Source organism: Marmota marmota, unplaced genomic scaffold (genome assembly GCF_001458135.2).
Source record: "Marmota marmota marmota unplaced genomic scaffold, marMar, whole genome shotgun sequence".
NCBI classification, from domain to species: domain Eukaryota; kingdom Metazoa; phylum Chordata; class Mammalia; order Rodentia; family Sciuridae; genus Marmota; species Marmota marmota.
In genome coordinates this window covers 21082876-21095034 of record NW_026000185.1, presented here as the reverse complement: position 1 = coordinate 21095034, position 12159 = coordinate 21082876, and the positions used below count along the sequence as shown (strand labels likewise).

The 12159-nt window shown below is 50.9% G+C and overlaps 1 protein-coding gene and 1 long non-coding RNA gene across 2 annotated transcripts; one reads left to right on the top strand and one right to left on the bottom strand.

Moving 5' to 3' along the window:
• Positions 1-1971: 1971 nt before the first annotated feature.
• Positions 1972-6244, bottom strand: Prr14 (proline rich 14). The gene is given in 12 exon segments (XM_015491305.2): positions 1972-2101; positions 2104-2348; positions 2436-2507; positions 2785-2876; positions 2971-3040; positions 3171-3756; positions 4027-4136; positions 4603-4646; positions 4922-5111; positions 5183-5304; positions 5887-6049; positions 6173-6244. Coding segments are annotated over 12 exon segments (1749 nt in total). The 5' UTR covers positions 6196-6244; the 3' UTR covers positions 1972-2069.
• A 696-nt stretch (positions 6245-6940) lies between these two features.
• LOC125612370 lies at positions 6941-11445 on the top strand. The gene is made up of 2 exons (XR_007342726.1): positions 6941-7179; positions 7436-11445. It is a non-coding gene; the product is annotated as an uncharacterized LOC125612370 (long non-coding RNA).
• The last annotated feature ends 714 nt before the right edge of the window (positions 11446-12159 follow it).

Genomic DNA, 12159 nt, shown 5'->3' with positions numbered 1-12159 from the left:
AAGCCCGAGGCCCCCCCCCCTGTGGGGCCGACTGGGCCGAGAAGGCGAAACGAGTGGCCGTCCCTTTAAGGTGAGGCCTTAAGTTGTCCAGCCCCTGGCCCCTTTAAGACGACCCAACACTGTCCGGCTGGCCTACTGCGGTGGCCGCCCCCTGCCAGGGGTCGAGGCAAGTCTCCCCGAGGAAGAGGAAGGGCCGCCCCTTTAAAAGGGGCCGAAAGCTCGACCCGAAACGCAGACCTCCCCTTTAAAAGTGTCTTAAGTCCTCCGGCTAAAAGAGGCCACCCCTTTAAGGAGTCCAGGGTCCTTCACACAGCCGGCCCTCCCTTTAAGGGATCAGGAGTTTGTTTCTAGTCCTCCACAAACGGCCACTTCCCCTTTAAGCTGAATTTAAAGGACTTCTTGCGTAGGAGGAGGTAAAGGTGGGAAATCCCACTCGCCCCAATTCTTCCAACAGCACAATTCTCAATTTGTCAGCTTCTGTTCGACGTTTCCCCTTTAAGGCTGGCGTTGGAGTCTGCCGAGTTCGGTGGCCACCCCTTTAAGGAGATTTAAAGGGGCCTCCTCCAGGCCCAGATCCTCCAGCCTCCGCCTCCGGTCGCCATGAAAGGTGCGAGGGGGGGGCGGGACCGCGGGGCCAGCCCTCCAAAGTCCCGGATGTGAGGCACCGGTGACGGGTAGAGCTTCTCTGTCCGCCGACATAAAAGTCTCTTCCTCCTTTCCTCCGTGTCTGTCTGATTTGTGCCTTAGGAAATCCGGAACGGCCGTTGGGGAGCCAGGGAACTCCAGCGCACTCTCCCGTTGTCTCCTTTGGAGTCTTGGGCCTCTTCTCCGCCAGGACTTCCCTACCCCTCCTCCCTCTTCCTCCTCAGCCTACGCCTCCTTCCTCTCTCTGCCTCCTCCCACTCCCCGCCCCCTTCCCCTCACCCCCCACGGGCTCAGTAGTTGATAGGTTGGCAAGAATACGTCAAAGCGAAGGGCGGAGTTAAATTCCGGGGATAGGTAATATGTAACCGCCCTCAAATCTTGGATTGGGTTACGTCAGATTAGCTCCGCCCTTCCTCGAGTCTTGTGACTCGACTGGTTAGAAGTAGGTGTTTGGGGCGGTCCCATAGGTGGCCCCGCCTCTTCCTGCTCTTCGTTTATTGGACGCTTTCTGACGGCGTCAAGGATAGGAGTTGAGATGCCGTGCCCGAGTTTAGAGGGCAGTTGGCCGCTGGGCGGCGCGCGGCTGAGGAAGGTGCGGTTCGACAACCAGTTACGTCGTGTCTGCTTTTCTGCCGCTTGGCGTTTAGCGCATGCGCATAGTGATGCCACCTCTGTCAGGTCTCTAGGGGGATCGCTCAAGCGGCATGGGGTGGTCCCAGTATGCCGCTTGCTTTGCGAGTGATAGATTTGCGGGATCGAGATTCTGTCCAGTTACCGTTCGGCTCAAGAATGCTGGTCTGTGCTCTCTGAGCGCTAACAAAATACACTTTGCACTTGTGTGCCGTGCACTTTCTCATATGTTAACTCATTTGGTAATTATTCGCCCCATTTTACAGAAGGTGAGGAGAACTGAAGTACAGACAGCTGGGAATCCCTGTTTCAGAATCTGTCCTCTGGCCACTGCTCCGTGCAGTCTCTAAATTATGAGTGCCACTCTGACCGTTTTCCTAGTCTTTTTTGGGGGGACCAGGTGTGGTGGTATACCCCTGTAATCCCAGCTCCTGGAGAGACTGAGGCAGGAAGATTTCAAGTTCAAAGCCAGCCTCAGCAATTTACAGAGGCCCTAAGCAACTCAGCGAGACCCTGTCTCTAAATAAAATATAAAAAAGAGTTGGGGATGTGGCTCAATGGTTAAGCATCTCTGGGCTCAATTCCTGATGCCCCTTTCCCCCCAAAAAAGCCTAGTCCTTTGGGGGAGCCAACATAGAAATATCAGTCAGTACTGTCAATCAGTCTATCAGTCTCAAACTCAGAGACACAAAAGAATCAGAAACATATCGAAAACTTTACTAGAAATATAGAGAAAAAAATATAAGTGCCTTAGAGGTTCCCCTCCCTCCAAATGGATGGACAAACAAGAGTTTCTAGGGTTGATGGGGCTGCTCCCCATCTATTTCTCCTCCTCCAGGAACAAGGCATCTAGCTCCTCCAGCCGCTGCTGCAGCAGGGTTCCCACATCTGGGCTGGGTACCAGGTTGGGAGTAAGGGTCCTGCTAGCTGCTGCCCGGACCCCACGGGATGGCCGACGGGATCGGGGAAGACTGCTGTCCCGAAATTCTACAGCCCGCCGGAGCTTCCTTGAGCTGGTGAGAATCAGAGTCCCATTGCGCTCCCGGGGTTCCTCAAAGATGGTCTCAAAGGTCCTGGACCAGATAGGGAGAGGATCTATTTACCAACAGGCCATTGGTTCTGGCCTTCTCCACCACCCTCAAGCTTTCAAAGTTCCTCACCTCCTGGTTGTGGGTGATTGATAATTCTTGTTGGTATAAATTTCTTCCAAGCTGAACTCCTTCTTGTTTAACCTGGGAGCAAAGAGCAGAGGCCACTGAGAAACCTTGGGCCAGTGGGGCCTGAAGAAGGGCTAGGTAAGACCTGGTCTGTATTTCAGTTTCTGGATCATGCCAGGGCCAGGAGTGCTGTGTGAGGCAGACAGGAAGTTCTAAGCACAAACCATGTCCATGCCAAACTGTCTCCTCCAGGCGGGACTGTGCTCCCTGAGAGGAGACAAAGCCATACTTCAGGGGACATAAGCCTCCATCTGCTGGACCAAAGCAGCTCCCTGCCTAGTAAATCTCTCACCTGACTGGTCGAGGCAGCCCCATTGGTGTAAGGTTTATTTGAGGACGGACCGGTGTCTTGCGTATTCTGAATCCAGAAACCTTTCCCATAGTCTGCAAAAATGGTGTAGGTAGTTAAAGAGTGGCTTCCATGAAGTACAGACAGCTGGGAATCCATTTGTCTCCTCCCTCTCAGCTGTAATCCTACCTTGGTCTCAGGGTCTGAAAGCACCTGGTCTTTTGAGGATCTTGGTTCCTTCCCCTTGGTTGAGCCCAATCTGCAGAGAAGGTCAAGGCTCAGGAACCAACAAGATTCACAGCAATATCCCCATCTCCTGCCCACTGAATACTTAAGGAAGCTGGACCCAGACTGTGGCCAGGGCTTCAAGGGTTTATTGAGTGCACTACCTGGGTTCTGCTGGTTCGGAGAAGGAGGAGGTGGATGCACTGGACGAGCAAGATGTGGTGAGAGAAGGGGAGGCAACCATTCCTCCAAGAGGGAAGACCTCTTTCCGGAGACAGGGCCGAGGAGGTGGTGGGGCTCGGGCCATCTCCCCACCACCCACAGTGTGCCGCCGGGGCCTGGACCAGCTTGTTTGGGGTGGAACAGGGGGCCAGGTGCAGGTACCTGGGCCAGGGGGCCCCAGATCAGGGCAGGAGTGGCTTCGGCCCAGAGAAAGCTTAGGGAGAGGTGCTGGGGTATTATGGTCCTGAGCCCGCCACTGGCGGATGGGGGGCCGGGGACTAACAGATGTAATGCCCTCAGCCCGGGACTGCTCAGCCTCTGAGATGGCAATCTTCAACTCCAGCTTCATGGGAGATGATGGGGGTGGGGCCCGCGGGGTCTTGTTGGGCGTGAGGAAGATGTCAGCGAAACTCTCCAGCTTGGAGCGGACGGAACGGAAGAGGGGGGCCAAGCCCCAGGGACTGAGGCGGGGGCGTAAAAGACTGGATGGTGGTGGGGTCGATGGGGGCTCCAGAGCAGGATCTGGGGCTAAGGAAAGGAGAGGGTCACAGGTAGGCATTCCTTAGCTGTGGGTGTCTAAGCCCCAACTTAGTAGCCTTGGCCTTTGTCTCAAACAATAATCTTTATCCACAGAGGAATAAACCCACTCCTAAAAATTAAGTCCTACAATTGGGAGTTAAACCTCAAAGCCTCTAAATTCCATTTTCATGCACTATGTCCCACTCTGGGAGGACCCCTCCATCTCTGCACCTGATACTTCCAGAAATCTTAGTTCCAAGTCTCAACCCTCATCCTTACCTGGTGGTGGGCTCTCTGGTGGGTCTGCAGTAAGGGTGGACGGCTGGAATGGAGGTTCTAGGTCCTCAGATGCAGGCATTAGCTGGTGAATCTTTGCCATGGGCTCAACTCTGAGGTTAAGGGGCAAGGTAAAGGTTTCGGGTGAAGGCTTCCAGGTCTAAATCTCACCTAAGCCACCACCTCCCCTGTCCTTTGTTTTTTGTGGGTTTTTTTTTTTGGGGGGGGGATACTGGGAATTAAACCTGGGACACTCTGTTACTGAACTATATATCCCCAATCCTTTTTATTTATTTTATTTTTTGGTACCAGGGATTAAACTCAGGGGTGCTTAACCACTGGGACACATCCCCAGCCATTTTTATTTTTTATTTTGAGACAAGGTCTCACTAAGTTGCTTAAGGCCTTGCTAAATTGCTGAGGCTGGCTTTGAACTTGCAATTCTCCTGCCTCAGTCTCTAGGAAAAGCTTGTGCATGGCACCCCTGTCCCTTAAAGGTGCTATAAGGAAGACTGAAAAATAAATCCTGATGTCCCTAGCTCTGGCTACCGGGATGATCCCTTCCCCAGCCCCTCTCACCTTTGTGATGGGATGGCGAAGGTGGGGTTCTCATCCACGAAGTCCTGGATATAAACAAGGGATATATGTGGAGAAGCAGGGAAGCTGCCTTTGGCTTCCTTAGTTCCCTATGCCCTGGCTCTTTCAGTCCCCAGCTACCTGCTTGGGTTCACACTTAAGACTTTCATATAATTTTTGCTCAGGTATTGTATGCTACCTAAAATGCTGTGATTCTTGCCCTGAGAGAAATTTACCCCAGAGTCAGTCATCTTATTTCTCTTTTATAACCCTGCTGGAATGCCCCAGCTAAACCCCTATCATCCTTCCCCAAGTTCTATACCTCAGCTGGGAGTCTGGGACCAGCAATGTCTTCTAGCATCACCACCAGGGTAGGTTGGGGGCCCTGGCCCACCTTTGGTGAAGGGTTCTCCTCTGGGATGGGGGTTGTCCTTGATCGTTGCCTCAGGGTAGAAGAGGGCCGATGGATTCGACTCAAGGGTTCTCGGCACAAATGCAGGGGGTCAGGAGGCCTGGAAAGGGAACAAAAAACTCAGTGGGCTCAGCTGTGTCCCCAGCTGATTCCCCATCCTGCCATGCTCACCTGGCCTGTGAAGGCCACTTGATCTTTTGGGGTTGTGAGGCACGTGACTGGCTGCAGACAGAATCTTGAAGATTGCTGTGTTGCTGTGGAATACAGTTCTTCTCTTGAGGGACCAGGGGGACCTAGAAGAGAGAGAGGTGTCAAGAGCAAGAGAGGTTGAACTGAACAGTGTCTCCCTTAGCCTAACAGTTCCCTTAGCCTCAAGGTGACAAAGATCATGGCTAGAATTCACTCAAATCCCCAAAGAAGAGGGGAGCTGGTCTGAATTAAGGGCCCAGAATTAGAGATCTTGAACTGCAGGTGTGGAATGTGGGTAATCTCAACAGGCTGTTTGGAGAAATGAAAGAGAGTGATCTAGGGTGGGTCAATACCTTATTTTGGGTATCAGTTTTTCTCATTTGTGCAATGGAGCCAAGGACCCCAGAAGCTTCCCCAAGGAAAAAAAGCAGAAGGGTTTCTCATATTTGAAAGTTGTAGGAATGTGGTTCCAGCCACAGGGGTTGGGAGGTGAGGAAACTGTGAGCACTGGAAACCCTGCTCACTTCTAGGTTGAAGGGAGAACTATGCAGAACTGTAGCATTAGGGAGGGTGCTGGGGCCATAGACATGAAAATGAGGTGTTTGTATATTTTTAAGGACTGTAGTCTGACTTTGGTATTGAGTGATTTGAGGGGAAAAGAGGGCCTTTCAGTTCAGGGGGCTCACCATGTGGGCAGCCATAACATCTTCCAGCACCACGGCAAGGACCCTCCGAGAGGCCTTTTCCAGGGGCGAAGGGGCTCCCACGGGCTGCAGCCTTGGCCGTTTTGGGCTCCTGGCTTCCCATAATGATCGAGCTAGGGGCTGACGGCACAGCCGGCTAGATGAGCTGGAGGGTAAAAGAAGCAGAGGACGGTCGCCTGAAACTGTCGTTGGCTCTGTAGTTTCCCGGTACAGCCGCCAGGACCCCCGTCACCCGGGCTCAAGACAGGCGGGCGGGGTGCGCTCTCACCTGGAGTCCCCAGGCAAGTCCATGGGGGAAGCGGCGGCTCCGGGGGGTCCCTGGGGGATGCCAGGCTGCGGCCTGGGGTAAGGGGGGGAGCAGGGGAGCGGGGAGTGAGGGCCAGCCCCTCCCTCGGGCCTCCGCCCTTCATGGTTCTCCCGCAGCTCCCGGTAACCCAGACTGGAGCCCTGGGGCGCTGAAGGGCGCCCCCGGCTGGCAGGCCGGGGCGGGTGTACTCCCGCTGCCGCCTCCTTGATCAGCGGTTCACTCTTGCCCTGCCTGGCACCTGCCGCGAGATTCTGGGTTACAGAGGCCCCAGGTCTCCCAGGGTCTTTGTCCCTGAAGATTCTGCCCTGAGATTCCCCGGGATCCACTGGGATCCCGGTCCTGGGAGGCTTCGTTTCCGCTGCATGCTTCAGTGATCCTCCTCCCTTCTCGGCGAGCAGCCGAGGATTCCAAAGCAATACTCCACACACTGACGGTCCTCCCTCCCACCAGATCCCCAAGACCGGATTTCTACGGAAAGAATCCTACAGCGCGGTTCTTCCAATCAGACGCCGCACGGCGCTCCTCCTCCCCCTGTGAGCTTTAGCTCTGCAAAACTCCACTCCGGCGGGGGCAGCCCGAGCTTTGGCATCACAGAACTCAGTCTGGATCCCGGGGGATCTACTGTCAAGCAGATACCCTCTTCGCTCCAACCCCGGAGGTTCCGCCCACAGACACCATCCCACCCACACCTCCTACCCTGCCCTTATCCCCTCCCAGCGTTCTACCCAGCCCGGGACCAGATGGTTCAAACGCTCCCTATCCCGCCCCCCCTCCTGCCCGCTCTGCAGCCGCTCCTTGCCCTCCCCCGCGCGCCGCTCACCGCCGCCTCCCGCGGATCCCGGGTCTTCGATAGCTCCCACCTCCGACTCCTTTAAAACCAGCCTTACCCAACGCTGCCCAACCGCCAGGGGCCTTCTTCTCGGAGTCTCCGGGCACCGCCCAATCGCCGGTCCCCGTCTTCCGGGGTGGTAAGAAACTAAGTGAAGCCGCCTGGTGGCCATCATCCCTAGGGGCAAGAAGCCAAATTGGGCAGCACCGCCATTATAGTTGAGGGCAAATATCGTAGTCCGGGTTGAACCTTAGTGGACCCGACAGCGTCATCTTTTTGAAGGCGAGTTAGTAGCTAAATACTATGCCAGATTTCATGACATGCTGAGGCAACCATAGTGAAGCTAGGGTGCCTCCACGTTTTTTAAGGGCATCTTCCGGTTCTTTCGTTCTTAGGCCAATGAGCGTCGACCGACTGCTAACGATTTGTGAAATTCCCAACGTCCTAGAGAGGCCTCATCTGAGTCTGATTGCGACACAACCCGGGGTTCTTCCACCAGATTCTCACCGCACAGGATCTGAGTTTGGGAGGGAGTGGCGGGGGTCCTGAGTTCAAACACCAGAGGTCAAAGACCAGGGCAGGTGCAGCCTCGGACTTCTTTGTTGCACGGTGTCCTGGAGAAATTGGGCCGAGCCGAAGTTGGGAAGAGGTTGGGCATGTTGATCTTCATTTCGTCTGAGTTTTGTATGCTTCTTCCCGGAGGAGTGGAGGTGTCCGCTAACCGCAGAAAGGGTTCACCATTGAGGCTCCATTGCAGGACGCCATAAATCCACCTTAACTTGCTTGGTGGGGCCGGTTCAGCTTCCCTCTTTGTTCGGGACTCCCAGGAGCCACTATCAGGAGGAGCCTGACTGATGCAGACCGTAAATACTTAGGGTTCAGCGATGGGATCTCGAGGCTTGGAGAAACTGCATCATGGGTTTTTAGCAGGAGCCAGACTGTTGGTGGTGAAAAAGTGAGCATATACCGTCTTCTCGCACTGTGAAGGCGCCCTCAGCACCTAATCAAAGTCCATGCCTCCGCTAGTTCTTCCCCAGAAGAACTATTCCCTGTTCCAAAGCAAACCTTGTTTTCTTAATAAAACAAGAGAGCCTGAAGCCTAGTGTCCTGGGTTTAAGATCAAGGTGCAGAGGCACCTCTCGGTCTAGAATAATTTTCTTTCGGGAGATTGAGTGATGAAAGTATTAAAACAATGATATGGAAAGAACAGAATTGCAGCGTGGAACGTAAAGATTCTCCAACTCCGTCCCCAAGGACTCTCTTAAAGATAAAAGTGCTCTCAGGATTACAATGTCTCTTTGTGATTGGAGATCGGCTGGGTCTCTGGAAATCCTTTATGAGATTTCTGGTGTGAGTAGGCAACAGCTCTTCCAGCTAGAGGGATTTTCTCTCCTCCTGGATCCATTTGGCCGTGTGGTGCCTAAAGATATTCCCTGGAGGTATGGTGAGTGCCTAGGCCTAGAGTGTCCTGAGTTTAAACACACAGGTCCTTTCTAGGCCCCAGGGCAGGAAAAGCCTTCAAGAGCAGAGCAAACAATCTGATTTTTGATTCTCTAAGTTGCCAGAAGTCTCAACAACACTAAGGGTAAAGGAAGTAGCCTAAGGAAAAGGCCTGGAGGCTGAAAATTTGGTAGATAGGGCCCAATCCTGAGATCCTAACTTAGGGCATAGAGTTCATCAAATTGAAATCTAAGGTAGATGTCCCAGCCCTCAGCCTAGGCTAGCAAGGGTGAGCACTCATGGCTTCACAAAATTGAACTCTGCCCTTTTTGTGACTCCTATTTCAACTACTCCTACCTAACCCACCATCTGGGTACATATTACAGTATGTGACAAGTGTGTGCTGAATGGTTCACATAAACTCCAGTGGGGCTGCTGATGGGCTGTTAGTGCACTTTAGTTATCTTTCCTCAGAAACTGGTCCTCTGGATCCTCCCATCTTCTTAACTGTGTTTGGCCTTATATATAGGATAGGAACAATAAACCCTATCATGCCTATCTCAAAGTAGACTTGGGAGATGAAGAGCAAGAGAGAAGACACAAAGAGAAAAAAAGTGAAGCTGGGTGTAATGGTACATGTCTATCATCCCAGTGGCTAGGGAGGCTGAGGCAGGAGGATTGCATGTTCAAGACCAGCCTCAGCAACTTAGTGAGACCCTGTCTCAAAAAAATAAAAAGGGCTGGGGATGTAACTCAGTGGTAAAGCAACCCTGGGTTCAATCCCTAGTACCTGCCCCCAAAAGAGGATGATAAAAGCTGCTGCTTCTTAGCCAAGTGCAGTGGTGCACAGCTATAATCCCAGCAATTTGGGAGGCCAAGTGAGGAGGATCACAAAGTTCAAGACCAATTTAGCAATTTAGTGAGACCCTGCCTTAAATTTAAAAATGCCTGGGAATGTAGCTATTAAGCTCTACCATTAGGTAGAGCACACCTGGGGTTCAATCCCCAGTACTGCAAACAACAAAAAGCTGCTTCTTTCTGCTCTGAGTGCCCTGCCCCTTTGGGTCCTCCAGCTAGCTGCTGGAGACCTTTCTGTTAAAACCCACTAGCCTGAGCTCCAAAACAGCCAGGGTAGAGTGGGTGGGGTTGTGGCTGCAGGGTATCAGAGATGGGTGAAATGGGTCAATTTTAGCCCTTTACCAGGAACCACACCTCAGAAATAATAGTAAGCCTTGGGTTTGGGTTGCTGCTCTGGTTTGCATTAATCCATTCAACAAAATTTCAAGACTCCCAGGTACTATGTCCTCAGGGGAGACACGCCTGACCCCTGAAAGTTTGTATCCCTGCATTTATACCTCTGTATACGAGATTGCCATCGGTTCTGATGCTTCCAGCAACTTTAATCCTCTACTCTGAGGTACTTGATTTAGCAAGGTTTAAGCACATTCCTGCCCAATTTAAGTCCCCTGATGAACACTGAAGCTTCACTTCTGGAGGGTTTTCTACTCTAGTCAGCTACTTCAGATTGTTATTATTATTTTTAATCTGAAAAATTTGGTCCTGCCTATGGTCCTCCTCCTCTTTCCCAGTGGAGAGAGCCACCTGTGGCCAGTTCCGTCCTTGTCCATCCCCTCTTTTTTTCTAGCAGGGGGATGGTAGACAGGGCTCAAGTTTGGAAAGCTGATAGTAAAACTAATGAAAATGTGGGGAGGGAAGGAGATTGGGAGGGTGGAGAGACAACAAAGAAGAGTGAAGGGAGCTGCCTATTAATATCTGAAACAGTAGTACATTATGATGCCTGTTTTCAATTTATCCCCTCATCTCCAATTTTATTTGTTTATTTATTTAGGGCTGGTAATCAATCTCAGGGTCTCCCACATGCTAGGCAAGCACTCTACCACTGAGCTACACTCCCAGCCCTCAAATTCATTCTCCCCACCCCCCTTGCTCTGTGAGAATGGATCTGGTCCATTGAAATATTTTTTTCTCTACCAGCTGGCATTGTGTTAAGGGTTGTCCATATACTGCTAGAAAAACATTGCAGCAAGAAAGGGAGTTGCTTCCTGGTTCCAGTGAACCTACTGGCAGGCTCCTGGGTTCTATCCCCCAGCCCCTGCATGGTGGTCAACAGCATCCAATGGCCAGCAGCTCACCCTAGTACCTTCTTGGATGGCTTTGTAGTGACTCCACTACAAAGTACCTCTGGTGAGACACCTTCCCATGAATAGCCCTTCCTGGCACCCTAGAGGAAAGATTTCCAGCAGGTTCCACGAGAAGGGCACTCTAACCATTTCTGTGACCTCTCCAGAAAGTTCTGGATCACCCCCAGGAAGGGTGGAGTATTTTTCCTGGATGCTCTCAGTGTGAGGGACAGCAGCTGCTTCTTATATCTGCTGTTCTTGCAGTTTTTTAAATTGCTTATTATCTGTAGTGAATAGAATTTTGCCCCCCCCCAAAGATATGTTGAAGTCCTAACCCTCTCCCTCAGTTCCTATAAATGTGACTTTATTTGGAAATAAAGTCTTTGCAAATGTAGTTAAAATGAGATCATACTGGATTAGGATGGGCCCTAATCCAATGACTGGTGTGTCATTTATAAGAAAAGGAACTTGGACACACACGTAAAAAGGAGACTGTAATGTGAAGATACAAACATGCAGAGAAAATACCATATGACAGAGGCAGAGATTGAAGTGGCGCATCTGATACAAGCCAAGGAATGCCAAAGATTGCCAACAAGATTACCAGCAACCTAGAAGAGACAAAGGAAGACATTCTACCCAGGAAAATGATACAGAATTCAATCTTTCATTTCTTTAAATTACCTGTTATAGTTGATCATTTTTGTATTAACTTTTCCTCATTTAAATTGCCATATGGTTTCTCCTTCCTGATTGGACCAGACTTAACACATCAACAAATATACTAGCATCTTAGCATGAAATAAAGTAGAATATCTAAGCTAGGTAATGTGGTTGAATGCCCATAATTCCAGCTACTTGGGAGGCTGAGGCAGGAAGGTCAAAAATTCGAGGCCAGCCTCAGCAATTTAGCAAGATCCTGTCTCAAAATAAAAATTTAAAAAGGGATGGATACTGGGGATTGAACTAGAGCAAATTATATTCTATGCTTATATAATTATGTCAAAATGAACCCAAAAGTTATACATAACTATAATGAACTAATAAATATGTGGCTCGGTGGTGGAACACCCCTGGGTTCAATCCCTAGGGCTAAAAAAAAAAAAAGTATGCATATAAATGTGTGTGTGTGTATGTGTGTGTGTTATACAGTTGAACTGTTAACAGAAGAAAGGAGCAATAAAAGAAAAATTGAACTAAGATCAGAGTAGGGTCGAAGAGCATGAGAAGAAGATTAACATTAAACAGAGATGAGAGGTGGGAGGGAAAGGGAGAGAGAAGGGAAATTGCATGGAAATGGAAGGAGACCCTCAGAGTTATACAAAAGTACATACAAGAGGAAGTGAGGGGAAAGGGAAAAATAATGCAAGGGGGACAAATGAATGTCAGTAGAGGGGGCAGAGAGAGAAGAGGGGAGGGGGGATAGTAGAGGATAGGAAAGGCAGCAGAACACAACAGACACTAGTATGGCAATATGTAAATCAATGGATGTGTAACTGATGTGATTCTGCAATCTGTATATGGGGTAAAAATGGGAG